Below are 27,346 nucleotides of genomic sequence, written 5' to 3' on the forward strand. Positions count from 1 at the left end.
TAAGAAGCAAGGGCTTCTTATCTGTAAGACATGAAAGCAAACCTAGGTCATTACTTAAACCTAAACTGTTCCTCATGGGCAGATATAAAGGGTATCAAGAATGAGCAACTCTGGGAGCCTTGGAGTTTGGCCTAGTGGTAAAGGGCTTGCCTAGCACTCTAGGGTTCGATTCCTTGGTACCACATATATAGAAAAAAAGCCAGAATTGGTAGCTCAAGTGGTAGAGCTCTAGCCTTGAGAAAACCCAAGCACAGTGCTCAGGCCCTGAGCCCAAACCCAGGACTGGCCAAAAAGAATAAGCAATGCTGTACATGGAAGTAACTTCAAGTTTTGCTCAAAATAAAACTTTAAAACAGATGAGCATTGTGGGATATGAGTGGCTGATGCCTGTAATCCAAGGTACTCAGGAGGCTGAAGTCTGAGGATCATTGTTTGAAGCTACCCTGGGCAGGAAAAAAATCCAAGAGATTCTTACTTTCAATTAACCACAAAAATCCAGAAGTGGAGCTGTGGCTCAAGTGATAGAGTGCTAGTACCTTAAGCAGAAAAAGACTCAGAGACAGAACTCAGGTACTAGGTTCAAGCCCCAATACTGGCACTATAAAACAAATGAGCAAGACAACAACAAAAGAAACACCCCAAAAGCAAATCAAATGAATGAATGCTACTAAAAGATTGGGCTCTGATATATGCCTGTAACTCTAACTACTCAGGAAGCCCACAGTTCAAAGCTAGCCATGAAATTCTTTTTCTTTTCTTCATTGTTATTGTACAGGTGGTATAGAGAGGGGTTACAGTTACACAAGTCAAGTAATGAGTACTTTTTCAACAGTGTTGCCTCTTCCCTCCTTTTCTGTGTTTTTCCCTTCAGACCCTACTAGCTGTAGAGTTCATTTTCAACATAGTGTCTAGTGAGTATCCCTGCTGCATCTGTTCACCTTTTGTCTCTCCATTTCTGTGCTTTCCCCTTATCCTCTAAAATAGGTAAGCTTACACAGACTTACAAGACAAAACGGTAGAAATCAAAAACAATGACAAAGAAGAGAAAAAGTAACCAAAAAAAACCCCTGTTTCCATTTGTTGGAGTCCATTTTGATAAACATTATTTTATAAAAATACAGAATGCTTCATGAATTTGTGTGTCATCCTGGGCAGAAGCCACACTAATCTCTGTACCGGTCCAATTTTAGTACCGTGAGACTCTTATCTCCAATTAACCTCTAAAAAATTGCTGAAAGTAGAGCTGTGGTTCAAGTGGTAGAGCATCAGCCTTCAATGAAAAAGCTAAGGGACAGTGCTCAGGCACTGAGTTCAAGTTCCAGTACTGGCACGAAAGAGAACCAAGTCTGTGAGGAGCTGGAGGATAGAACTGGGCTAGTTTGGAGCTCTCATTTCCAGATCTCAGCCTGCTGTGTAGCTAGGATTACAGACATGAGCCCTGGTACCTGTCTCTGAGGTTTAGCTGCCTGGGTGAGAGTTCTGCCTAGATCTGGGCGTGTCTGAAGTTACAAAGCTACTGTGGATTCAGGCCATTGAAGAACGTGGGCTCTGCTTCCCGAAAGTGTCCTGCTACTTCTATGAGTATTTGCTGGCCTGCTGAGGGGCTGAACGCAGAGGAGGTTTGCCTGGCTCACAAAGGTAGAGAAGGAGCTGGGATCCCCGTCCTTTCTTGGCTCCATTTAGCCAGCCCTGATAGCTCCTGCAGTACGTTAGGCTCAGTGCTGGGTCTTGGCCCAGTGGCATTAGAGACCGCGCCCTGTCGTTCCCAATGGGAACCCAGCTGTCTCCAAGATCCGGACAGATCCCCGCCTACCCCCCCCTCCCCCCTGCAGTGATCCGGGCACAGCCCGGCCCTGCACCCTCCCGGCGGGGCGGTCCCGGTGTGGGCGGATTGGGGCGGATGGCTACTTAAGGTCTGGGGCCTGAGGACTTGAGGCTGCGACCAGGTCTGACATTGCACTGTCGCTGCCATGGCTCTGCACGGCTCGGCGCTGCTGGGTGCGCTGGTCCTGGCTCTGTGCGCGCTGTCGCCACCCGCCCTGGCGGCCACTGCGTCGCGGGGAACAGCCCCGGCCTCAGCACCCCAGGGGAGGGGGACCCAGACTCGGGTGAGTGCCCAGAGGGGTCCCCAGGGGCTCCCGGAGTAACTCTCTATTGTAAGTTCTTGCAGATACAGCGCTAGGAAAAAGGGAGTAATTCAGGTCTAGAATGGAAAAACTGTTTTGTTGCTTTGTAAGTATCTCTGGCTGCTTCTGGGCTCTGGCCAGGGGAGGGGCGGGGAGGACGGGGGACCATGGCTGTTTCCCTCCCTTCCAGCTAACCTCACTTTGGAGAGACTTCTCCTTCTGGTTTCTTTCTCATCCCTGCAGCCTGACTTCTTTTCCTTGTCTAACTTCTCCTGATGGGCCTCCACGGCGCCTCTCTCTTCTTGTGATCTCTTCTAGTTGCTCTCATTTAATATACTCTCTTTCTCTTATAGTCCCTGCCCTCTTTCTTGCAGTTCAACCCTGTTTATTATCATTTGGCTCTTATTCTCCTCTTTGCTCGTTCTCCTCTTCCTCTTTCTGCCTGAGCTTTCCTCCCTGTCTACCCCACCTCTGATTTCTCCCATCTGATTTTTTTGCTCCCATCAAGTCTCTATTCCAGCCTGAGTGACCTGAACCTGCTGGTTTCTCCCCTCCGGCTGGCTCCAACCTAACCATCCTGCCTGTCTCCAGCCGCCATGCACGCCTAACAAACAACCTTTCCCCATCCTCGACCACTGCCTCTCCAACAGGCTCCTGCAGATGCAAGGCTGCGTCCTCTCCATCCTTCCCAAGAAATGGGATATGTGGTGGGGGGCTCCTGGGGGAGGGCAAGAGGGAGGAGGCAGACAGTGCAGGAGGCCACTTGGGCTCAACAGTCCCTTCCTGGCAAGTGATGGCACGAGCCATGTTCCCATCCTCAGAAGCAAATAGGCCATGGGACCTTAGGTTGGACCCTCGCCTTCTTTGGTCTTTGATTTCCCACAGCCTGCTAAGTTTCAGAAAGGGGTCCACTTGCCTTGGCCATGGGGACAACTGGAGGCCCAAGTGAGAGGCTCTTGGTGCTGGAGCTTGACCTCCCTCATGCCTGGAATCTCTTCCTGCCAGGACTTCTGTGTCTGCTGAGCCTCTGTGCCTCTCTCCCCAGCCTGGCAGCATGGTGGTGGAACACCCCGAGTTTCTCAAGGCAGGGAAGGAGCCCGGCCTGCAGATCTGGCGTGTGGAGAAGTTTGATCTGGTACCTGTGCCCCCCAACCTCTATGGAGACTTCTTCACAGGCGACGCCTATGTCATCTTGAAGACAGTGCAGCTGAGAAATGGGAATCTGCAGTACGATCTCCATTACTGGCTGGGTAAGGCGGTCCTGTCCAGCCCTTGCCCCAGTGTCAGGCTTCCTCTTTTTCCTGGGACTTGAAAGCACCTTCCGGAAGCCAGGCTCATGCTTGTCTGATGTGTCTAGGTGCAAAGTGCAGCCAGGATGAGAGTGGGGCAGCCGCCATCTTTACTGTGCAGTTGGATGACTATCTGAATGGTCGGGCTGTACAGCATCGTGAGGTCCAGGGTTTCGAGTCTGCCACCTTCCTTGGCTACTTCAAGTCTGGCCTGAAGTACAAGGTGAGTTGGGCTTCACCTTGCTTGAGTGGCCAGGACATATGCTCTAGTGGCAGGGCTCAGGTCCACTGCTCTTCTGACCTTGTGGAATGATGGATGGACAGGCTAGAGGTAGGCTTTAGAGTCAACTGGCCCTGGGTTTGAATTTTGAATTCTTCCTAACAGTATGATCTTGGATAAATCAGCCTCTGTCTCTAAGCTTCTGGGGAAAAGCAAGTTTCCGGTAAAACTTCATGGGGTTATCTTCCTTGACCTCCAGCAAGTTCTTAGGCCATTAATGGAAACTAATTCTTTTACCTGTACTCTGTAGTTCCTAGGGTTTTGCCAACAGAGGGTCCTGGGTTAGGTGCTTGATAAGATTCTCTCTTTTATTTGCTGGCACTGGGGCTTAAATTCTGGGCCTGAACTTAAGGCTAGTGTTCTATCACTTGAACCATAGCACCACTCATAGACTTCCTTGCCTTGATTGGCTTCGAACCACCATCCTCAGATCTCAGACCTCCTGAGTAACTAGTATTACAGCCATGAGCCTCCAGTGCCTAGCTGTTAAGATGTTCTTAGTCACATTTCTCTTTCTGCTCACTAGACTCCCGCTTGAACTTGAACTCTTAGGAGTGGGGCCAAGACAGACTTCTTTCTCTAGGCCCCTAGCCAGGGGAGGCTGTGCAAAGCCATTCTGGGAGGCCCACGTAGCTGTACTCTAATGTGCTGCATGACCCCCAGACTTACCAGTGATTTGACATCCCTGAGAGCCTGCCTTGGTTCCTGGAGAGCCAGTTGTACCTGCCTTGCAGGGACAGGGAGCCTTTGCTAAAGGGACAGCTGAGAAATGCTTCATGTGCAACTTAGTTTCTTAGGGCCCAGGAAGGCTTGGATTTGCAAAGCTAGGTTCTTCCTTGTTTTTTTTTTTCTTCATTCTTCCCATGAAGCCCCCGTGGCCTCTCCTGGCTGGGTGCTAGTGTGGGATCAAAGCCTTGCGTATTCACCTGTATGCTGTATGTTTGGAGAGAGGTCGTTGCTCCTCTCTGTCTCTAGGGTCCTCTGTGTCTAGGGGGCAGTGGCTTTGTCTTTCTCTGGTGAAGCAGAGATTGAATGCTGGGTGAATATTCATGCGACTCAGATAGCAAAAGCAGGGTGTGGCCTGGGTTTGGCAACCTGGCCTGGCTTCCTTGGCATCTACCCTGGGAATGTGTGATCTCCCTGCTGCTGAGTGACACAGCTCTGCCTGTGAGCTGCAGAAGGAGAGGTGGGTAGGTGGGGAGCCAGGCCTTTTCCTAACTTCAAGGACAGGAGTGGAAGTGTACTTAGATTCGAGCCACATCAGGACACAGATGCTAAGGCCATTCTTTCTCATGCCTGTGAGACTTTAGTGTGTAGTGTGTGCTGTGGCTAAAGTGCTAGAGTGCTAGCCTTAAGAAAGCTCATGGGCAGCTGAGCATGGTGTCTCATGCCTGTAATCTAAGCTACTCAGGAGGCTGAGCTCTGAGGATCAAGGTTCAAAGCCAGCCAGGGCACTAAAGACTGTAAGACTCTTATCTTCAATTAATCACTAGAAAAGGGAAAGTGGGGCTTGGCTCAAGGGATAGGATAGTAGCCTTGAACTGAAGAGCACTGGGACAGTGCCCAGGACCAGAGTTCAAGCCTTATGACCCACAAAAAAATAAAATAAAATAAATAAATAGAAAAGAAAGCTCAAAGACGGTGCCCAGTTCCTGAGTTCGAGCCCCAGGACTGGCCAAAAAAAAAAATCACTACCACACAGGGCGTCCTTGATAGTAGACCATAATTAATTCTCATCACAGGCTGAGACTCAGTGGGAGTGAACTCCCTTCTCTAAGTCAGCCAGTCAGAGGTTCTTAACATCAAATACAGTACTTTAACTATGTCAGGAACATAGTTGTGTGTGTGTGCTAGTACCAGATCTTGAACTTAGGGCTTCAGGTTCTTGCTTGGCTTTTTCACTCAAGGCTAGCATTCTACCACTTGAACCACTTCTGGCTTTTTGATGGCTAATTGGAGATAAGAGTCTCATGGCCTTTTTTTCTGCCTCTGGATTGGCTTTGAACTGTGATCCTCAGATCTCAGCCTCCTGAGTACCTGGGACGATAGCCAGCTCTCCCAAGTATTTTACTCGCCAGATTCATTTCACTCTGTGTGGCACCTTCTAGTGGTGGCACCATTTTGTCAATAAGGTCTTATTTATTGTGAGGTTAATCAAATTGCCCAAGGCCACACAGCTAGCAAGTGACAGAACTGGGAATCAAACTCAGATGTGAAGAGTCCAGCTCAGGGCTGACTCAGAGTAGACATTTCAGGGTCCCCTGAACTTCCCACTTTAGCTCAGATTACGTCTAGCATTTCCTCCTCTGCCCAAGGTGATTTTCATTGACGTCCTTGAGGGTGACTGGGAAGAGAGGAGGGTCCTAGAGAGATCCCACTCCATCAGAACCCAGATTTGAGACTTTAGGCCTGAGAGGTACTGGCTTCTGGTGGAAGGTGAAGTTGAAGGCCAGTCCTGTTTACCACCTTCGGCGAGTCCTCTGGCTGCCCCCGCACTTGGCAGGCCCAGCCCAAGGCTCTCATCCCTGGTGTCCTCATCAATTATAGATCCGGAGGAGCAGGGCTTGTTATGCAAGACTTGTTCCTGTGAAAGCCTCTTCCTGGGAGCCACGACTGACCCTAGAGTGTGAGAAGGGGCAGGAGGAGGTCAGGAGCCGCTAGGAAGCCTCTGGTTTGGGGTCTACCTTCTTGTTCTGGGACTCTACCCCTAACATCTTAAGACCCTGAGTTGGTTCAGAATCCCTTCATCTTCTTGTCCCTCTGGAAGCCCCTCCCTTCCACCTTCCCACAGACTCTGCGGGACCCCCGGGGTTGGGTTATTTGAAACTCTTTGTTCAGATAGAATCTGTGCCTGGTATAGTTCTAGGAGCCCCTGGCCTAAAGGATAATTGGAAACTCAGTCATGGGAACCTTTTCTCTCATTTCCTCCCTTCCTTCCTTCCTTTCTCCCATCCTCCCTCCCTTCCTTTCTTTCCTTCTCCCTCCTTCCCACTTCTTTCTGTTCTTTTTTCTTTCCTCCTTCCTTCCCCTCATTCACTTATTTATGCATTTCCTTCTCTCCTTCCCTCCTTCCGTCCCTTCCTCCCTTCCTGGCTCCCTTCCTTCCTTCGATCCTCCTTTCCTTTCTTCAACTCAGGGCTTAGGTACTGTCCCTTAGCTTTTTCACTCGTGGCTGGTGCTCTGCCACTCGAGCCACACCTCTACTTCCTGTTTTTTGATGGTTAATTGGAGGTAATAGTCTCATGAACTTTCCTGTCCTTCAGACTTGCTTCGAGACAAGATCCTCAGATCTCAGCCTCCTGAGAAGCTAGGATTACAAGCATGAGCCAAGTATTGTTTTTGCCAATCTTGAGCCTTAAACTCGGGGCCTAAGCACTGTCCTTGGGCTTTCTCAAGGCTAGAGCTCTACCACTTGAGCCACAGCACCACTTCCAGCTTTTTTTTTTCTATATGTGTGGTACCAAGGAATTAAACCCTGGTCTTCGTGCATGCTAGGCAAGCACTGTACCACTAGGTCAAATTCCTGGCCACATTTCTGGATTTTTCTTATGTGTATGTGGTACTGAGGAATTGAACAAGTTTTTGTGCATGCTAGGCAAGCACTCTACTACTAGGCCAAACTCTGACCACCAAGTGTTCTTTTATTATTACAAGAATGAGTTTATTCATTTACTTATTTATTTTATAGCTAAAGGAAGAGAATAAAGGACAAGAATAAAAAATTTCTAAGGGAAGAATTCTGAGAGCAAAGATTTTTTTTTTGCCAGTCCTGTGGCTTGAACTCAGGGCCTGGGTACTTTTCTTTGGCTTTCTCAAGGCCAGCACTCTACCACTTGAGCCACAGCACCACTTACAGCCTTTTCTGGGTATGTGGTACCCAGGAATTAAACCACTAGACCACATTCCCAGCTCTGAGAGCAGATATTAGTGACTTAAAAACAACCATTTTTCTTTTGTAAGTTTCTATTTCTAAATAATAAAATATTCAGCCATAAACCTGCATCCCTACTCCACACTGAGGTCCCTGACCCAAGGGCCCCTGACAGAAGATACAGGCAGCTTTGCTCTTGGCTGCCCCACTCAGTTAAGGAAACTATAGAGAAGTTTTGTGGTCATACCAAGAAGGGACACCAGGGGGCGCTCAGCCTCTAGCCAATGGTTTCTCAAAAGTCAGGTTTGCCCATCACTGGAGCTCAAGGCAGGATATGATCATCGAGGCAGGATATGATTGTAAAAGTGGTTCTTGATCAATAAGACAAGCTGATGCTGTATCAGAAAAAGCAAGCTGCCGGACACTAATAACTAATAGGCCTGTGGTCCTAGCAACCCAGGAGGCTAAGATCTGAGGATCACAGTTCAAAGCCAACTCAGGCGAGAAAGTCTGTGGATCGAGTGGTAGAGTGCTAGCCTTGAACAAAAACAAAACATAACAGTAACAACAACAAAACCTTCAGTAACAACGAGCCAGGTACTGAGTTCAAGTCCTGGTATTCTCTACATTTTGATCATGTAACCCTGAGGAATATATATATATATATATTTTTTTTTTAATTGTAAAGCTGATGTACAGAGGGTTTATAGTTACACAGGCCAGGTAGTGAATACATTTCTTTTTGAACAATGTCCCCCTTCCCTCAGTCTCTCTGTTTTTTCCCTCCAGACCCCTCTCCCCCAATACTTGTATGGTTCATTTTCAACATCATTTCTATGCTTCCCAAACAGATAAACTTACATAGACTTACAAGACAAAAGGTGCAGAAATAAAAAAAAAAAAACAGCAACTGAGGAGAGGAAAAAAACCAAAGTAACAAAAAGCCTCCTGTTCCTATTTCTTGGAGTTCATTTTGATAAACATAATTTTATATGATCACATGTCCATAGTCATTGAGCCTTTGTGATCTGAGGAATATCGTGAGGAAAAAAATTAAATAGAAGCCTAGGAAATCACAGAACATCCCTTGAAGAATGCTGATTTTGAAAGAGAAATGTTTGCAGTTCTTTGATCCAGGAATGTGGCTCCTGGGCCCACTTTTGAGTAGATAATGTAATTTTGTGGGATTCACTCAGTAGGGAATGTAATCCTTCCTAGCTGTACCTCCTTTGAAAACATTGTTCCTTTTCTGAACCTCAGATTCCCTTCCTATACTGGTGATAAGGGTGTTCCAGCCTTAAACCAGATAATTGGAATGGTCAGGCTTGTGACTGGTCATCTATCTCTGTGTTGCTGGAAGGCCACTCATCTGTGCTGTGCCCTTCCTCTATAGCTGAACTAATGCTCTTCCCTTGACCCAACAGGAAGGAGGTGTGGCCTCAGGGTTCAAGCACGTGGTACCCAATGAGGTGGTGGTGCAGAAACTCTTCCAGGTCAAAGGGCGGCGTGTGGTCCGTGCCACCGAAGTGCCTGTGTCCTGGGATAGCTTCAACAATGGCGATTGCTTCATCCTGGACATGGGCAATGTGAGTCCTGCCTTCCCTTTGCCACGGGTCTGACACACCAGTGAGCACATGTGTAGACAGGGGTGGGACAAACCACAGATCTGAAGTCCACCTCCCTGCATAGTGAACTGAGGCTTGATGAGCATGTAACCTCCCTGGCCCTGCCCTCTTCTGCTTGGGTACCTTTCTAATTACACGGATGTGGGAAAACCCTGTAGGCTGTGGCCTGGCAGGTGCTAACATGTATAGTGTGTGCTGTGATCAGTACCCACACAGGCAGGTGGAGACCCACATGTGCATGTTGCACATGTATTGTCATGTACCTGTATGCGATAATACCTGACTGATACATAGGTGAGTGATGCTTTGTAACACACATGCCTTACAGGTCCCCTGTGAGCTCCAACCTGAAAATGCCATGGCTAGCATTTCACCCCCAACTCATGTGCACAGAGGATCACTGTATACTGTTCATGCTGATTTAGTGTAAGCTCTCCCTCTCTTCCCCCTTTTCTTTTTTTTTTCTTTAATGAGACAAGATCTCACTCTGATGTAGCCTACCCCTGCCTTGAACTCACTATGTAGCCCAGGCTGGCCCACAGACTCACAGTCCTCCTGTGTCAGCCTTCCCAGCACTGGATTACAGATGTACACCATCAGGCCTGGCTTCAGCATGATCTCGAGTGTACACTCTACTGATTGCAGAGCAAACCCTGGCACATAACACTGGAACAAGAAACAGAGCGTCCGTCACTTACCCCTTCTCGGCCTTTTGGCTAAGATCAAGTGTAATATCTGTTCTTGCCTGTTTAATATCTAAATGTGTCCTTCATTGGAAGACACGTGAATATATAATTATAAATATTCTGATATTATATATTTCCACTATATATTACATGCATATACGATATAAATGTATTATGTAAATCTATCTGCATATTATGTATAAATTGTATAACTTAGTGATATTAAAATATGATTATGTTATATAAGCTCTATATTAAATAGAGCTTTGAATCCAGGAGATGGAATGGAAGCTTATTCCATCCACGGCTGGCATAGGCTTGGTAGGGGTGTACTTCTAGGAAGGATGGAACACTCCTCCTAGCTTCCCTGGAAATCAAGGAAAAAAGTGAAAAGACACCAGCAGCAGTCCTTATTACCCCCCCAGTCTCTGTGCCTCCCCAGTTAGGCCATTATCCAGAAAGGTATCAACAACACAGATTTGCTTTGCCTGCTTCTAACCTCTCATGTACCCAAACACTTGCCCTTTCGTGTTTGCATCCTCTTAGAATTCCTCAGATGCATCCACCTTCCTGCCTTGACTTGTAGGTCTGACTTCCTAACATGCACCTGATTTTTTAAATTTTATTGTTTTGTTGCCAGTGGGTGCCTGGGGTGGGCTCTGGTTTGGTCCCCTCAGGGTAACCTTCCACAGTCTCTAGGTAGACTGTGCTTCAGCTCTGTCAGATCTGCACCCTTAGAGTGGGATTGCTGGCTGTTAGGTAAAGGAAGACTGAGTTTTACTACCTATGGCCAGGTGGCTTTCCAAAGTGCTGGTACCAAGTTACCTTCCCACTGGCAGGTGTCTCCAACCAACCAAGTTCATTTAGCTTAGAGTTCTGGAGTCCAGGTGATCCAAGATCTGATTGCTGTGTCTGGTGAGGGCCTTGTGACGCCTCATCACATGGCAGAAGTAGAAAGGGGGAGCAGAGACACATGTGTAAAAGCCACAACACCCAAGGGGCAGCCTTACTTTGTAACAGCCTGCTTTGGACAGAATCAACCCCCTCCCGCAAGCAAGGCCTCAGCTCCTCTCGTGACCTGACCCTGTGAAAGTTCCTCCCACCACAGCCAAAGTGACACCCGGACTTCACCATGGCTTTTGGAGGGGACAGACACACAGCAGTACTCAATATTTTTTGATGACACAAACTAGATGAAGTTACAATGTGGGGAAAAATAATACATACCCCCAGACATATATAGCCCTGTACCCTGATGGATGGGTCACATTTACTACACTTGGTAATGCCTGTGTGGGTGAGCACAGACCCTGGTGACTGTGCCCCCCTCCCAGCCTCCTCCTTGGCATACGCCGGGCAGGGCATGTCAGAAGGCTGGGGCATGCCTTCCCTTTGTCTGTCTTACAGAACATCTACCAGTGGTGTGGTTCCAAAAGCAACCGATTTGAAAGACTGAAGGCCACACAGGTGTCCAAGGGGATTCGAGACAACGAGCGGAGTGGCCGGGCCCAGGTTCACGTATCTGAGGAAGGTGCCGAGCCTCAGGAGATGTTGCAGGTGCCTGCCAATGGCGACGAGGCGAGGGGAGGGGAGGGATGGGGTGGGCACAGGGAAGGCCGCTCCTGCCCGCTTCATGTGATGAAGATAAGAAAATGGTTCCACAGGGCCTGGCATAGTAGGGAGATCAGTGAGGAGACCAGCTGCCCTGAGGACTCCCAGACTTGCTCCCAGAGCCCAGTGAGGACCCCAGGTGCATGCTGGGAGTTTGAGCTCTGAGGATCTCCCAGCGGCCCTTGGGACTAGCTGAAGTCCAGCCCCTTTTCTGACCGTTTGTGATGGATTTGTCTATGGAGCCATGGGATGATGGGACTGTCAGCCATTGTGCTCTGAAGATGAGTCCACTGAGGCAAACTGGGAAGAGGAGGAAAAGGAAAAGGAGGAGACCCATACTCAGCCATCACCAGCCTCCCATTTGCCTGCAGAGGGTGGGGATGGGTGCTTCTAGATCTGTTGTTCAGGAAGGAACAGTGGGGTGATTTTATGGAGGAGAGGAACCTGGGCCCGAGCAGCTGGGCTGGTAAGATCAGACATGCCTGCCTAGTGTGGAGACGTGAAGGCAGATCTAGTGATGGCTGTGAGCTGCAGGGTGACACCAGCGAGGCCTGCGGGAGAGCCAGGCTCAGCTGTGGTACCAGGCAGAGGTCCTTGTGAAGGACAGTCCCGGGGACAGGAGGCAGGGAGGGGAGGCCTGACAGGAAGCTCCTTGAAGACGCTGCTGCTTGCCTACCACCCCCTTCTCTCCCACCTCCCCACCTCCTGCAGGTGTTGGGCCCCAAGCCAGTTCTGCCTGAAGGCTCGGAGGACACCGCCAAGGAGGATGCCACCAACCGCAAGCTGGCCAAGCTGTACAAGGTGAGCCTCTGGGCCTGGGCAGGACGGCCCCGCCTCCCCAGCCTGTCCTCACCTGTGGGGCTCAGGATGACTGAAGGGAGGGCTTCGCTTTTCCTTGTCCCGTGGGTGCCAGGGACTCCCATTACCTTCCTCCCCTCCCCTCCCCTCTCCTTCCCTCCCCTTCTCTCCCCCCCCCATTCCTCTGGATCACTCCAGTGCTCCCTCTCCCATGTCCTCTCAGGTCTCCAATGGCGCAGGAAGCATGTCCGTGTCGCTGGTGGCGGATGAGAACCCCTTTGCCCAGGGGGCCCTGAGGTCTGAGGACTGCTTCATCCTGGACCACGGCAGGGATGGGAAGATCTTCGTGTGGAAAGGTAGTGAGAGTGGAGTAGAGGTCCCTGCTGGAGTGCTGGGGGAGGAAAGAGTAGCAGGCAGCTTGAACAAACACCACCACCACCAGTACTGAGAACTTAACTCAGGGCCTCGAACTTGCTAGGCAAGTGCTGTACCACTGGAGGAAAGCCTCCAGCCCCTTTGCTTTTTAAAGCTTGTTTGTTCAGGCAGGGTTTCACGCTTTTGCCAGGGCCCACTTCTCACTAGCATCCTTCTACCTTTGCCTCTCAAGTAGCTGGGACTACAGGTGTCTGCCACCACACCTGGTGCTTGTAGAATATTTATGGGAGACTCTTGGAAAAATATTGGTCCACGTGTTGCCTCGATCCTGGAGGTGTTGTGAGGGGATCATGAAGATCCTTCCAGGATGCTCTGAGATGGGTTCTGGAAAGATGATGGGGTGGGGAGCGCTATCAAGCACGTGCAGTGAGGCTGGTACAGTTTGTATATGCTGGTCGCTTGAACCAGTGGCACAAGACATCTGGGCACTGGCAGGTGTGCCAAGAGCTCGCCCAGTACTGTGGGGAGGAGCCCCTCAGCTTCTGCAGTGTGCAGGCTTCTGAGTCCACGGGCAGGATCTGGATGGTAGCTTCCCAGCTGCTGTATGGCCTTGGGCAATCCCCAGAGCCCTCTGCCACCTTGTATGTACCCTGGTCACCACCACCTTTATCCCTCGAGTGCAGTGTGTGGATGAAATCTGCAGATATTCTGAGCACGAAGTACATGCTCAGTAAAGGCACACACTGGTTATGGTTATTGCTGTCATCAGCCACAATGCCAGTCAGGCGCCTGCAGCTCTGCTGAGGTGCTGTCTGGTGACCCCCAGGTAAGCAGGCTAACATGGAGGAGAGGAAAGCTGCCCTCAAAACAGCGTCGGACTTCATCTCCAAGATGAACTATCCCCGGCAGACCCAGGTGCGACATGGAGGCCAGGGCAGGGGAAGGCTGGGCCCGGAGGGAGGGTTGCATGTGGGCCCGGCACTCCAGGCTCCCCTCAGGCCCCCTTGTGGGTCATCTAGGTCCATCATGCCCTCCCCACCCCCCCACTTCCTTCGCAGGTTTCAGTCCTGCCCGAGGGCGGGGAGACCCCGCTGTTCAAGCAGTTCTTTAAGAACTGGAGGGACCCAGACCAGACAGACGGCCCGGGCTTGGCCTATCTCTCCAGCCACATCGCCAATGTGAAGCGTGTGCCCTTCGACGCTGCCACCCTACACACCTCTACCGCCATGGCCGCCCAGCATGGCATGGATGACGACGGCACAGGCCAGAAACAGGTAGCCTTGGGCCTGAGGGCCGGACTCTGTCCTGGCTACTTGGTCCCAGACACCCCCTGGGCCCCGTACAATCTCTACTCCCAGAGGCTGTTTCTCTCTCAGGTTCCACTGCTGCTTTGATAGATGAGATTCTGGGTGAACTTCTTTTTTAAACACTCAATGTGTTTTGAACACCTACTTACTTCCTGGTCCTAAGTTAAGCATTCCTACTCCCCTGAGGAATAGGAAGGGAGGTAACAGAGCCATAGTGCGCTTTTCCAGCCTATAGTTAAGTGGAGGTGGGAGAGAAGCCAAGAGATGATGGGAACATAGGACAGTGGGAGTGAGAGAGTTGGGATGGTTGATATAGAGACAGGGGCACTTGGGGTTGGGTATCATCATAGGAATAGGAGTTTGCTGCTAGAGAAGAGGAGACGTTCTAAGCAGGACTGCTATTTGGGAAAGACCATGCTATCCCCAAGGCTGGTGTTGAGAGCATCCTCAGGGAATGGCCATGTCCCAAGGGTGTGAGGTACTTGAACACTTAGCCAATGGGTGCTACCAAAGGTTTGCCCTGTAGTAGCAAGACAGGCTCCTATGTGTACTTTAGAAACTCACTGTGAATCTGGGTTGGAGGGAGGCAATGAAGGTAGTCAGAGGTGGCTGTGATGTCTTAGGGGAGAGAAGGAGATGCTCTTGGTACTAGGAAGGCCCTGGGAAGAGCCAGAGATGGGGTTAGGAGGTGTCTGCCCTTCTGATGGGAAGAATGACAATGCTGTTGGCTTTTCACCTGCTGCTGATTTACCTGTACTCAGGGCCTCATGCTACTAAGCAGGTGCTCTACCACTTGAGCCAGGCCTCCAGCTCGTGTATTACTGTTTTTGTCATTGGTGCCATCATTCATTTTTATTCATCCCTGTGCTGGGTGAGGAAGGATGGAGGAAAGCTGCGGATCCCTGGTAGGCTGGCTGTGTGACCTGGGCAATCCACTGAACATGGCCGAGCCTTAACTTTCTCACCAGAAAACAAAGTCTAATCCTTAAAAGATGCCAGATGCTGAGGTGTTGTGACATCTAAGGAGGCAATGTCTCCATGTTACCACCAGGTGGTGCCACAGAGCCACTTGTCCACTTGTAACACACTTCAGCTCGGCAGAGCCCCAGCAGGGTTCTCTAAACCTAACCACATGGATAAACCAAGTAGTCCCAGGTCACCTCTAAGTGGATGGAGTCCTGAGTTGGGTTGCATTCATCAGGATTCTCCCTCCCCCTCCCCTGCCCCGGGGAGAGGGTGCAGAGCTGGCCAGGGCATGGTATGAATTACAGGGCCTCCGAGGGGCCCTGTAATTGGGGAAGTTTGCCAATGGCGACAAGGTGAGGGGAGGGGAGGGATGGGGTGGGCACAGGGAAGGCCGCTCCTGCCCACTTCATGTGATGAAGATAAGAAAATGGTTCCACAGGGCCTGGCATAGTAGGGAGACCAGTGAGGAGACCAGCCTGAGCTCAAATGGAACGGCCTACGCAAAGCTTATCCTGGTGTCTCAGCAGTCTTGCCATGCTGTGGTTTCTGGCTGGCTGGGGTGGGCAGGGGGTGGTGGGCAGTGTCTGACCCTGGCCCTGCCCTGGCAGATCTGGAGAATCGAAGGTTCCAACAAAGTGGCCGTGGACCCCGCCACATACGGGCAGTTCTACGGCGGCGACAGCTACATCATTCTGTACAACTACCGCCATGGTGGCCGCCAGGGACAGATCATCTACAACTGGTGAGGGCTTGGGCCTGGATGTGTGTTGGGGGACACAGGGGTCCTTGCTGGGCTGAAACATGGCAGTCAGGGGAAGAGAGAGGGTGGAGTTAGGGGCCATCAGTGTGTGGGCCTGAGTTGGGACAGCTACGCTCTGCTGGGAACAGTTCTCATTCATAGGCAGTGACTATGACTTTTCTAAGTGACCTTTCCTTTCCTCTTCTCTTTGCTTTCCACCTCCTCCTCCCCCACCCCCTTCTTTCTCTGGTAGTACTGTGCTTTGAACTTTGTGCTTTCTAGGCTGCTCCTTGCCTTTAGTTCTTTTTCAGCAAGCATCTTCCACTAATTTTGCTCTGTCCACCCTGGGTGATCTTTCTATCTCTGCCTCCTGAGTATTAGGAATTACAAGCATTCATGGGCACTATACCTAGCTTATTCTTGACATAGGATGTCACTACCTGTTGCTAGGCTTGGTCTTAAACCTCAGTTGTCCATCCTCCATCCTCCTACCTCTACCTCCATTCTCCAGATAGTTTTTAATCTCCTTGTATAGAAATACAACCTGTCCATTATGGGAGAGGTGGTCTGTTAGAAACCAGCAAACCGATAGAACATCTCCCACAAAGCCCATAGTAAGCACTGAACAAATGTATCCCTCTGTATAGTTTTTTTTTCTTTTATTGTGCCAGTTCTGGAGTTTGAACTCAAGGCCTGGGTACCCACCCTGAGCTTAAATTTTCTTTCTCTGAAGGCTGGTGTTCTACCACTTGAACCACAGATCCACTTCCTATATAGCTTTTTTCTTTTCTTCTTTTTTTTTGTCAGTCCTGGGGCTTGAACTCATGGCCTGGGCACTGTCCTTGAACACTTTTTGCTCAAGGCTAGCACTCTGCTGCTTGAGCCACAGCACCACTTCTGGCTTTTTCTGTGTATGTGGTACAGAGGAATCAAACCCAGGGCTTCAGGCATGCTAAGTGAGCATTCTACCACATGCTCCCAGCCTCCTATATAGGTTTTAAAACAAATTATTTTTCCTGCCCCACAGATGTGTGCAATTGTTAGGTATGTTGATTAAAAATATTTAGTTCTTCTAAAACAGGTTATAATTCAAAAAAACATTCTCAAGTCACAATACAATAAACAAGTATTATTAAAAAAAAAAACCTACTTTCAAGACTTCCTGTGTGTCCTTCCAGCAAAGCTATATGCAAATGCAAGTCAGTGTGACTCATTGTCCCTAATTCTTTTCCTTGATTACACAAAAGATGCTTTACTATAGTTATGCCCTTCCTTCCTTCCCCTCTTCCCCCTCCATCTCTCCTATATGTTTGCATGTATGCATGCATGTATGTATACGTATGTTTGTATGTAGTTATTTTATGTTGGTACTAGGGCTTGAACTAAAGGCCTCAAGGTCTTGCCCAATTGGAATACTACCAGTTGAGCCACATCTCTAGTCTGGCATTTTGCTAGGTAATTGGAGATGAAGTCTCATGGGCTTCTCTGCTTGCATTCACTTCAAAGGTCTTAAGCCTTATGAGTAGCTAGGATTATACGCATGGGCCACCAGTCTCCCATTTCTTGCTCCTTTATGTTTTAGCTGAGTTCTTCCAGGATGTCAGCTGAGATCATTCTGTAGACAACTCCCTTGTTTTAGTGTTTGTTAGCAGCTGTATCACATTCCTTTGTTGTGCTTTATTTAACAAGTTTCCGACTGGCACATACTTGGATTGATGCTGGTTTTGCGCATTATGGCATCACTGAGATTAACAACCTTAAACAAACATGTTGAATGTTTAGAGAAGGTTCCTTCAGGCCCAACTCCCAGGGATTATTAGGTCAGAGTTCAGGAACTTGACATTTTGATAGATAGTGCTAATTTCCCTTGTTAGTGCTTGTGGCAGATCACTCCTCACGCTGTCCTCGTGAGAATCTCCTAAACTCATACCAGTGGACTGTGTTTTCATGCTTTTGTATGTTTATCGCTGGTGTCTTGTTATACTTTAACTCTGTGTTCAGGACTGGGGAGGTAGCTCAATAGTTGAGCACTTGTCCAGTTTATGTAAGAGCTTGGATTCAAGCCCCAGCATTGAAAATTAAAAAAAAAAATTCTTCTTTTACTATATAGCTTCTACATCTGAATAGTACCTGTGGGTTTTTTATTTTTTACATTATTTTGATTTTGAAATAATAAAAATCCTTCTTCTTCTTTTTGTTGTGCCAGCTGTGGCTTCAATGCTAGGCCTTGGTGCTGTCCCTTATACCTTTTTTCACTCAAGGCTGGTGCTTTCACTCAAGTGAGCCACAGCTTCATTTCCGGCTTTTCTGATGATGAATCAGAGATAGGAGTCTCATACTTTCCTTTCCTAGCTCTCTGTGAATCACACTCCTCAGATCTCAACTTCCTGAGTAACTAGGATTACAGGTGTGAGCCACAGGCATTCAGCTTATTCTCTGCCTTTCTGTGCAGAGAAATGTCCTGGCTACTTTGGTACATCCAGATTTGTGTATCTGAGCGCTTGTCATGGCTGGAAGCCCGGATAACCCAGCCAATCTCCTTAGGGTCCATTTAGGATGGAGGAAACCTGTTTGCTGTTCTGGGATCTAAGTGAGAAGGCGGGAGGCCGAGCTGAGACATTGGTTTGACTCCTAGCTCTGCCTCTCCATCTCCATCTCCATTGCATCAAGGAGATGGTGGTTTCTCAGACTCTGGGCTCCATACAAACCTCAGTGCATTGTCTCACTCCCTCTTCCAGGCAGGGCGCCCAGTCTACCCAGGATGAGGTCGCTGCGTCTGCCATCTTGATGGCTCAGCTGGATCAGGAGCTGGGAGGGACCCCTGTCCAGGTGAGCCAGTCGAGTGGCTACAGCTTGGGCCTTGTCCATCTATCCATCCATCCATCCATCCATCCATCCATCCATCCATCCATCCATCTGTCCGTCCATCCACATGCAGGGCTGCCAGTGTTCTAGACATCATGTCTACAGCCATGGAGACCCGGATGGGCTTTCCAGTCAGTGGAGAGACCTTGAGCAAGCATGTGTGATCACATACTACGATGCAGGCATCCACGGAATGATGACACACTTTGGGACAGGGCAGTAGGACAGACAGCATGGCCAATGGATGAGGAGGATGGATGTGGAGGCAGCCTCCTTAGGTTTGAATCCTGCCTTCACCTCTGGATACTTCCTGTACCTTCCCTTACAGGATTGAGCACATGTTACGTTGATATGTAAAGCATTTAGAGCCATGCTTGACCCAGAAGGCTCCACCTTTACATATTGTATGTGAAATAGAGAGTTATAAACCCCAGGTCGCATCTAATTTTGGTTAGGAGACCTCCCTTCTTCCTAAAGAGACTGCAGGTAGGGCCTAACGCATGAATAGGAGTTGTCCAGGCATTGAAGGAAAGCACGAATGAGGCAGAGGGAAGAGTTCTGTGCAACAAGCCTAAAGTTGGATGGACGTTGGGTATCAGGATGGGGAGAGAGAAGGGAGAGAGGCCATGTTGTGGGGAAGACCAGGAGAAACCACATAGACACAGAGTATAGTCAGAAGAAAGTCTTTATTACCAGCTGGCACGATACTGGGCAGACATATGCCAAAAAGTACAGTCCTGAGCTTCCTTTTAAGGCCACTTTTAAGCAAAACGACATCCTTATTTGCTCAGGGGTAGAAAGTCCCTAACAATTCTTTTGTACAGGTACAAACCAAGTGTGAAATTATAGAAACTTAGACAGTGCTGTAAACAAGCCTTGAGTGAGGGTATAGCATGACCTGTTGTTATGAGCGCCTCTATGACCTGTTACTATGACCACTACTTAGGCACGTAAACAGAACAGTGGACAGCGTATACATGTGTCTTTCACTATCAAACCATCAGGAACTAGTCTCGTGGGTGGGGGTACAAGTCCTTTCTTAAGGTGGAGTCACAAAGGCACAATGGAGTGACAGAAGCTGCGGGTAAACACTTCAGACAGTGAGGATTTATAGACCCTGTTACCATGCTGCTCAGTGGCCACAGACCCCAGGGCAGTGATGGTGAGAATGTTGACTTTGGCCTGAAAGTGTGCAATTTACTGATGGATGAATTTGAGCTCAGCAAAGGGGTTTCTGGCTGCCCTTGGCCTGGGCAGGACTCTGGTCTGTATGTGAGCTGGTATACTGATAATCATGCTGACCTGGGTGCTAGTACTAAGTGAGATAACTCACTCACCCTGAGGCCGAGATGGCAGGAGCAATTTGGGTTCCATTTTGCAGAGGCAGGCACCAAGTTCTCACCATGAGAGTTGGGTTAGGATCTGACCTCTGACCTCTGACCCAACCATGGCTGGTCACTGGATTTAGCTGGCTAGGACCAGGCCTCTGATGTGAATGAGAAGGGCAGAGCCAGAAGCAGATGGATGTGATCAGCTTTCACCCCTCCCTTCCCCATGGCACCAGTGAGGGAGGGGCTCCAGACCTAGAAGGCTCTTTGTGTCACTCCCCCAGCCTTCATGTCTGGGCTTCAGGCCACCATTCTGGAAGAATGTCCACAACCAGTCCCCGGACTTCCATTGAAGGGAATCGATGCCAACACGAGCTATCTAGGTTCTTGGACTAGACTCAGGGATGGCACCAGAAGTCCTCAGTAGGCTGGGTGGGTGATCAGAGATGGAAGAGCAGTGGAGGCAACACCTAGGGGACCCCAGGCCCCAGCGTCACCTTCCTGCAAGGCTGGTTACTCTGCCCTGCACCTGCATGCAGTGGGTCCCTGGTGCTGCCTTCCTGGATCAAGGATCGCCTTGTTTGGTGCGTGGGCCTGGTGCCACCCAGAACTGATGCCCCTGACTCACTCTCCTGTCTCTCTGCTAGAGTCGTGTGGTCCAGGGCAAGGAGCCTGCCCACCTCATGAGCCTGTTTGGCGGGAAGCCCATGATCATCTACAAGGGTGGCACTTCCCGGGATGGTGGGCAGACAGCCCCTGCCAGTACCCGCCTCTTCCAAGTCCGCGCCAGCAGCTCAGGAGCCACCAGGGCTGTTGAGGTAACACCAGATCCTGGACCCTAGGGAAACCTATCAGGCTCTGTGGGCAGTGCTCCGGACCTGGGATTGAGTGGGGCTATAGCAGGAAGTGCACTGCCTTCCAGAGTCTAACCACACTCTCCCCCCCCCACACACACACATGAGGCCTGACTCCACTCCCCTTGTTTCCTGCTGCATTTCCCTGGACAGCTTTCTCCAGGGTGGTCTAAAGCCCTTCCTTAGTCCTGGGCACTTCAGCCCAGAATCTCCCGTCATCTACCTTGGTTAATCCCAGTGGATTCTAGACTCAATGGGGACCAGGCCAAAGTCTGTGGCCCCAGCTCTGGGGTCTCCTGGGCTGTGAGGCGGGGGGGGGGGTTAGGGGCTTTTTTTTTGGTCTGATGAATTGGGGACCCTCCCTTCTCAGGTAATGCCCAAAGCCGGTGCCCTGAACTCCAATGATGCTTTTGTGCTGAAGACCCCCTCGGCTGCCTACCTCTGGGTGGGCACAGGAGCCAGTGATGCGGAGAAGAAAGGCGCCCAAGAACTCCTGACAGTGCTGCGGGCCCAGCCCGTGCAGGTGGCAGAGGGCAGCGAGCCAGGTGGGCGCTGTAGCGGTCAGCTTCCATCTTCTCATCCCTCCTGGTGCCTGTGGATAGGAGTCTGGGTGGGCAGTGAGGGGCGGGTCTCCAGAGTTAAAGGAAGAAGAGAGCTTGGCATTGGCCGGACAGTCTAAAGGTTTGCTGGAAGAGGCCGTCATTTGCTAGAAAGCCTTGAGAGACTAAAGGCAGGGGTAATAGCATCTGAGTGGCAGCTGTCTCCTTTTTAGAATGTGCTGTTTCCTGTACATCAATCATAGAATTCTTCCTTAAGTCAGTCCTTAGTCTTTCCTATTGGGTCTTTGAGCCCTTTCTCCTCTATGGGATGTTTGATGGAAGAAAGGGTAAAAAGCATTTAGGACAGTTGCAGGTCTGTCCAATAGAAGCTTCTTTGAGAACTTGGGATGGTGATTGAACATGAGAAACACGACCAGTAAAATGAGGAAGCAGACTTTTGTGGCTGGGAGTTTGTTCTAGTGGTAGAGTACTTGCCTAGCATGCACGCAGACTGGGGTTCAATTCCTCGGCACCACATGTACATAGAAAAAGCTGGAAATGGTGCTGTGGCTCAAGTGGTAGAGCTCTAGCCTTGAAAAAGCCCAAGGACAGTGCTCACACCCTGAGATCAAGCCTCCAGACTGGAAAAAAAAAAAAAGTCTGAGGAATCACTAGGCCAAACTCCCGGTCCAGGAATCAGACTTTTAATTGTATTTACTTATAAGGAATTGAAACATAAATGACCACACATGGACAGAATGGATCAAGTAGAAAAGATTTTGCATTTTGGAATTAGAAAAGATTTTGCATTCTGTCTTTTACCACTTATTAGCTGTGCGACCTTAGGTTTGTTGCTTAATGTCTCTGAGCTCCTCATTTACTGAGAGAGGATAATTATCCCCGTCCTGCAGTCTGGCCGTCCCTTGCTGGGTGTCTACAGCCAAGTCTACCCTCTTTGGGCCTCCCTTTCATCATCTTCACAGTCTCTTAGGCCCTTTTCTCTCAATCCCTGAGGAGTCTGACGACGCCAGGGATGAGTACAGTTCATGGGCTTGGGTACGATTTGTCCCCAGGTCTGAAGAGACCTTTTAGGGGGCCGTGGCACCCCACTGGAACTCTCGTGCCCCCCTCCCCTCCACAGACAGCTTCTGGGAGGCTCTGGGCGGGAAGACAGCCTATCGCACATCCCCACGGCTGAAGGACAGGAAGATGGATGCCCATCCTCCTCGCCTCTTCGCCTGCTCCAACAAGATTGGACGTTTCGTGGTACGTATGTGGAAGTCCCATCTCTTCTGTCACCCAGCTGTGGAGCTGGCTTCCTCCCTGGGGAGGGGGAGTGACCAGCAGGGGCAGCGGAGATGGTCTGGAGGATGTGTGGCAGAGCAGTTCTGCAGCTGCTGCCTTATCTTGCACTGTTCTTCCCAGATCGAAGAGGTCCCAGGTGAGCTCATGCAAGAAGACCTGGCTACTGACGACGTGATGCTTCTGGACACCTGGGACCAGGTGAGTGAAGGAAAGAAGGTAAGGGCCACAGGCCATGGGGAAAGCTGGATTTCTGGCTCTGTGGACTGGCACCAGAAGGAGGTAAATAAAAGAGGCACCAGGAGGTGTTGCCAGAAAAACCATTGGCCTGCAGCAAGTCAATCTGCTTGCTCAGCTTCCATTGCCTCAGTTGTAATCTGAGAGGGATGAAGCATGAACCACATAATACGCCAGAGAATGAGGTGTCAGGTGGCCTGTGTCTGTGCCCCTGTCCTCAGGGGAGTGGGGACACTTGCTTTAAATCCCTCATCACTCAGATGTGAATTGTCCTGTGTCACCTGAAGCTCTGGAGGTACCTCTCCTGGCTGAGAAGGCCCTAAGCTCTCTTTTCTTACCTCCTGCAGAAGACTGTTGAGGAGGACTCAATGTAGAGGGATGGCATTCATTCATTCATTCACTCATTCATTGAGTAGTTACAGAGCTCCTGGTTGTGTCTAGTGTTTGTTTGCTCTGGATAGAGGAATAAATGAAACAGACACCACTGTCTGGTCCTCACAGGGGGTGTGTGTGTGTGTGTGTGTGTGTGTGTGTGTGTGTGTGTGTGTGTATGTGTGTGTGTTTTAGAGTAAGTAGCACAGGATATCAATAACCTTTCTTACATACTGTATACTTTGTGTACTGATGAATGAACAAATGAATGGGGAATGTTTGCCATTCATGTGTTAAACAAATAAACATCTTTAAAGGGTTGACTCCTGAACTTCGGAGATCTCCAACTCGGTGTGTGTATGTGTTTTTGTTTTTGTTTTTTTTTTGGTCATGGAGCTTGAACTCTGGGCCTGGCGCTGTCCCTGAGCTCTCCAGTTCAAGGCTAGTGCTCTACTACTTGAGCCACAGTGCCACTTGCGGTTTTCTGGTGGTTAACTGGAGATAAGAGTCACGGAAGCCAGGTGTGGTGACTCACACCTGTAATTCTAGCCACTCAGAAGGCTGAGATCTGAAGATCATGATTCAAAGCCAGCCCGGGCAGAAAAGTCCATGAGATGCTTATTTCCAATAAAATACTCAGAAGAAGCCAGAAGTGGTGCTGTGGCTCAAGTGCCATTACTAGTCTTGAGCAAAGAAGCTCAGGGGCAACACCTATTTCCCAACTTCAAGCCCCAAGACTGGAAAAACAAAGCATGTTAGTGGCCTATCACTTTGCAACTTGTGTTCCACACACAGACGCTGTCTGTGGGCGCTATAAAGGGAGTTCTGGGCTTTGTCCTGTCTGGTACCCAGAACCCTTTCCCCTGGCTGTGCTTTGGTCAGTGGCTTTCATGTACTTAGTATTTCTCATTTCACCTCCAGGTGTTTGTGTGGGTTGGAAAGGATTCTCAAGAAGAAGAAAAGATGGAAGCTTTGACCTCCGGTGAGGACGGATGCCTCTGTGGGACTTTGGCTGTGGGTTGGTGGGCGAAGCTTCTGGTATTAGTCTGGGAGTTAGTGACCTAGGAAGGGATTTCTTCCTCTATCGTTTAGACCTGCCTGGTGTGTTACTCAGCTTTCCATTAATGAATACCTTGAGACTATAGCTTATAAAGAGAGAAGGTTTAGCTAGGCACCAGTAATTCTACTTACTCAGGAGGCTGCCTGGGCAGAAAACTCCCTGTGAAACTCCTATCTTCACTAAACCACCAAAAAGAAAAAAGTCTAGAAGTGGAGCTCTGGCTCAAGTGGTAGAGTGCTAGCCTTGAACATAAAAGCTCAGGGACAGCACTGGGCCCAGGGTTCAAGCCCCAGACCCAGCAGGAAAAAAAAGGAAAAAAAATAGAGGTTTCAATCTATGGTTACTGGTGAAGCAAAATATCATGGTGGGTAGTGTGAAGGAAAAAAAATATCCATCTGCTCCATAGCCAGGCTTAGAAAAAAGAGCAAGAGGAAAGGGCGGGGTTACACTGTCTCCTTCAGTGACCAGAAGACTTCTCCAAAGGCTTACCTCTTCTTTATCACTCTCCCCAGAGTTCTCACTATTTCTCAAACCACAGCAGGTGGTGAAAAAGATTGGTTCCTTCAGAAAGCCTGCAGGGTGTCTCAGGGGAAAGACAGAAATGGGTACACTGCCATGTCCAGTTCCCAGGATGCCCAGGGTTCCATGTTAGACAGCAGAGCCAAGGTCGTTGAGTAGAGCTGACCCAGTGAAAACTCCAGTGAAGAGTTGAGAGAGCTTTGCAAAACAGGAAGCTAAACCCTCAGCCCTGTCCCTTCTGGTCTTCCTGGCAGAATGGTAGAGAAATCATGTGGATGTTGTTGCCTGGAAGGGAAGCTGGTGTCCAAGGCAGGAATAGGGCCCTGAGAACAGTGACATCAAAGTCCCCCCCCCCCACCTCCTGTCCTGAAGTGCCCTCTCCCTGGTGAGAGATGCAGTGAGAAACCCAGCATGTCCTTTTTCTTTCTGTCTGTGTCTGCAGCTAAGCGCTATATCGAGACGGACCCTGCAAACAGGGACAGAAGGACCCCCGTCACCATCGTGAAACAGGGCTTCGAGCCGCCCTCCTTCGTGGGCTGGTTCCTGGGCTGGGACGACCAGTACTGGTCCACAGACCCATTGGATAGAGCCCTGGCTGAGCTAGCGGCCTGAGGAGGGGCAGGGACCCCTCCCACCCCAATATCACCAGTCAGTGCCTTTGGAACTGTTCATCTCCCCAGAGACGTCGTGGTGAGCAGGGCAGTGCTGGGATGTTTGTGTGTATGGGGTTTTTGTTTTGTTTTGTTTTGTTTTCTGTGTGTGTTTTTTAAAAAATAGTAACCAAAAATTCAGGGTTCTTATAAAACCATCTGAAATTGCTGTGCTTTGGAAAGGACATCGAATAAAAAGCCTTTTGAAGTGTGTTCTCCTAGTGTGGCTTCTTCGATCCATGGCCTCTCTCGCCCGCTGCCCTCATCAGTCTAGGTCCGGTGTCTGACCCTGGAGACTCAGGAGACATGGGAGATGCCTCCGATAAGCTCATGGCTGAAGAACATCCACAGGCTAGGTACAGTTGTCCAGGAAAGACAGTCACAACTCTCATCAATCCCATGCCAAAGGCAAAATGGTCTTTTTAAGTTTAATGGTGTGAGTCAGGCACTGGTGGCTCCTGCCTGTAATCCCAGCTACTCAGGAGGCCAAGGTCTGAAGATTGCAGTTCAAAGCCAGCCAAGGCAGGAAACTCCTATCTCCAATTCCTAATGAGGAAATTGGAAGTGATGCTGAGGCTCAAAATGGTAGAGAGCTAGCCTTGGGCGAGGATGCGGTATCCAGAAGGAGGCTCCAAGACCCTCACCAAATTCAGCAAGGGATTTTCTTAATCACACGGCAACTGCACTTTACTGTTTGGGAAGCAAAAGCATAGACCTGAGCTCAAAATGGGGTAGGATTATCAAGGAAAACAAAACAAAATGCAAAGAGGCACTCATAGGTGGCTAGGTCTGTTGTGTTTCTTTGGCTAGCTGAGCAAGCAAGCAAGTCCAGAAGCAGGATATCTGCGGTTATCCTTGCTCTAACATACATTCAGCACAACCAATGAACGACAAACCATAAAATGTTCCTCTCTTTAGGTATCTCTGTCAAAACCACAGTGGAGAATTCTCAGAACCTATTGTTTGTTTATGCTCTCTAGGTGTCTTAACAGTGACCCTGTCTCATTCAACTTTTTTAGTACTTTTTCATCCAGCTGGGATATCTCAGAAGAAGCGCAGGGACAATGCCCAGACCCTCAGGACAATGCCCAGGTCCTCAGGTCAAGCCCCATGACTGACAAAATAAACACAATATGGTATGGTAGTGCTGTGTGTTTTTTGTTACCCTCAGCACTAGGGATCGAACCCAGGATCATTAACCTGGTAGGCAAGCATTCTTCCTCTGAGCTACACAACTTAGTCCCTAACCCTCTCTGATTTGTGCCAATACTGGAGCTTGAACTCTAGCTTGAACTCTAGTATACTTGTTTGGCATTTTTTGCTCATGGATGGTGCTCTCTCACTTGAGCCATACCTCTGCTACTGCTGATTCTCCCAAGTTCAATCTGCTACCAAGCTGTCTGGAGAAATCTGCTTTCTGTAATTGTCATCCTACGAGCTACCCTAGATGCGCCCAAGTTTGTAGTCTTTGGGGTATCAGAGAGAGACTCCTTGGGGCCCCATGTGATCCTCTGGGTCTGAGTCATTGCTTATGCTTAGGGCATCAAAAGGACCTCTTGGGGCTTTCCGTGAACTGCTTCAAAACCTTTTCTCCATGGAGGCTGCACGCCAGCCAAGGGAGCCTGGATGACAGAGCCCATGAGCTCCCCTCCTTCCTCCAGATTGCACCACATTCTTGCCCGCAGGTTCTCCCATAGTATGGATGGAAGCTTCTAGGGATGGAATTATAGAACAGAGATTTATGTGTGAGATTTATGTGGTGGTGGTATATGTGTACATAAGCATGTGTGTATGTGTGTTTACACTGTTGTTTCCAAAGCTGGTTGAGCCCTGAAATCCTCGAGGGAACTTTTTAAAAGCACGATCCCCCCCCAGAGGCCCTCCCTCCAGAGATTCTGCTTTGTCGCAGAAATGATGAGGATAGGTGGGTGGGGGAAGGAATTTTCC

At 49.5% G+C, this 27,346-nt stretch overlaps 1 protein-coding gene and 2 pseudogenes across 2 annotated transcripts; 2 read left to right on the forward strand and 1 right to left on the reverse strand.

Moving 5' to 3' along the window:
* Positions 1 to 1,111: 1,111 nt before the first annotated feature.
* On the reverse strand, positions 1,112 to 1,211 carry LOC150065869 (U6 spliceosomal RNA; annotated as a pseudogene).
* A 712-nt stretch (positions 1,212 to 1,923) lies between these two features.
* Positions 1,924 to 25,612, forward strand: Gsn (gelsolin). Of its 2 annotated transcripts, none has more exons than XM_090330550.1 (17): positions 1,924 to 2,108; positions 3,172 to 3,376; positions 3,484 to 3,638; positions 8,991 to 9,152; positions 11,285 to 11,434; positions 12,200 to 12,289; positions 12,510 to 12,642; positions 13,488 to 13,576; positions 13,720 to 13,935; positions 15,543 to 15,676; positions 18,412 to 18,502; positions 20,514 to 20,684; positions 21,091 to 21,265; positions 22,401 to 22,525; positions 22,685 to 22,762; positions 24,092 to 24,152; positions 25,192 to 25,612. In XM_090330550.1, exons 1-17 carry the CDS (start codon positions 1,971 to 1,973, stop codon positions 25,359 to 25,361), a joined length of 2,343 nt encoding a protein of 780 aa, XP_090186676.1. In that variant the 5' UTR covers positions 1,924 to 1,970; the 3' UTR covers positions 25,362 to 25,612. The 2 variants fall into 2 exon arrangements, with proteins under 2 accessions (XP_090186676.1, XP_090186677.1); XM_090330551.1 differs by lacking the exon at positions 1,924 to 2,108 and adding an exon at positions 2,194 to 2,232.
* Positions 9,888 to 10,007, forward strand: LOC150065871 (U2 spliceosomal RNA; annotated as a pseudogene).
* Positions 25,613 to 27,346: the final 1,734 nt, after the last annotated feature.

Source organism: Megascapheus bottae, chromosome 3 (genome assembly GCF_031878675.1).
Source record: "Megascapheus bottae isolate mThoBot1 chromosome 3, mThoBot2.hap1, whole genome shotgun sequence".
Taxonomy (NCBI): domain Eukaryota; kingdom Metazoa; phylum Chordata; class Mammalia; order Rodentia; family Geomyidae; genus Megascapheus; species Megascapheus bottae.

Excerpts from the sequence above, each read along its gene's own strand:
- Gsn (XM_090330550.1), top strand. The coding sequence starts at position 1,971 with ATGGCTCTGCACGGCTCGGCGCTGCTGGGTGCGCTGGTCCTGGCTCTG. Across the intron at positions 20,685-21,090 it reads GAGCCACCAGGGCTGTTGAG|GTAATGCCCAAAGCCGGTGC; the intron begins GTAACACCAGAT and ends CTCCCTTCTCAG. Across the intron at positions 24,153-25,191 it reads GATGGAAGCTTTGACCTCCG|CTAAGCGCTATATCGAGACG; the intron begins GTGAGGACGGAT and ends CTGTGTCTGCAG.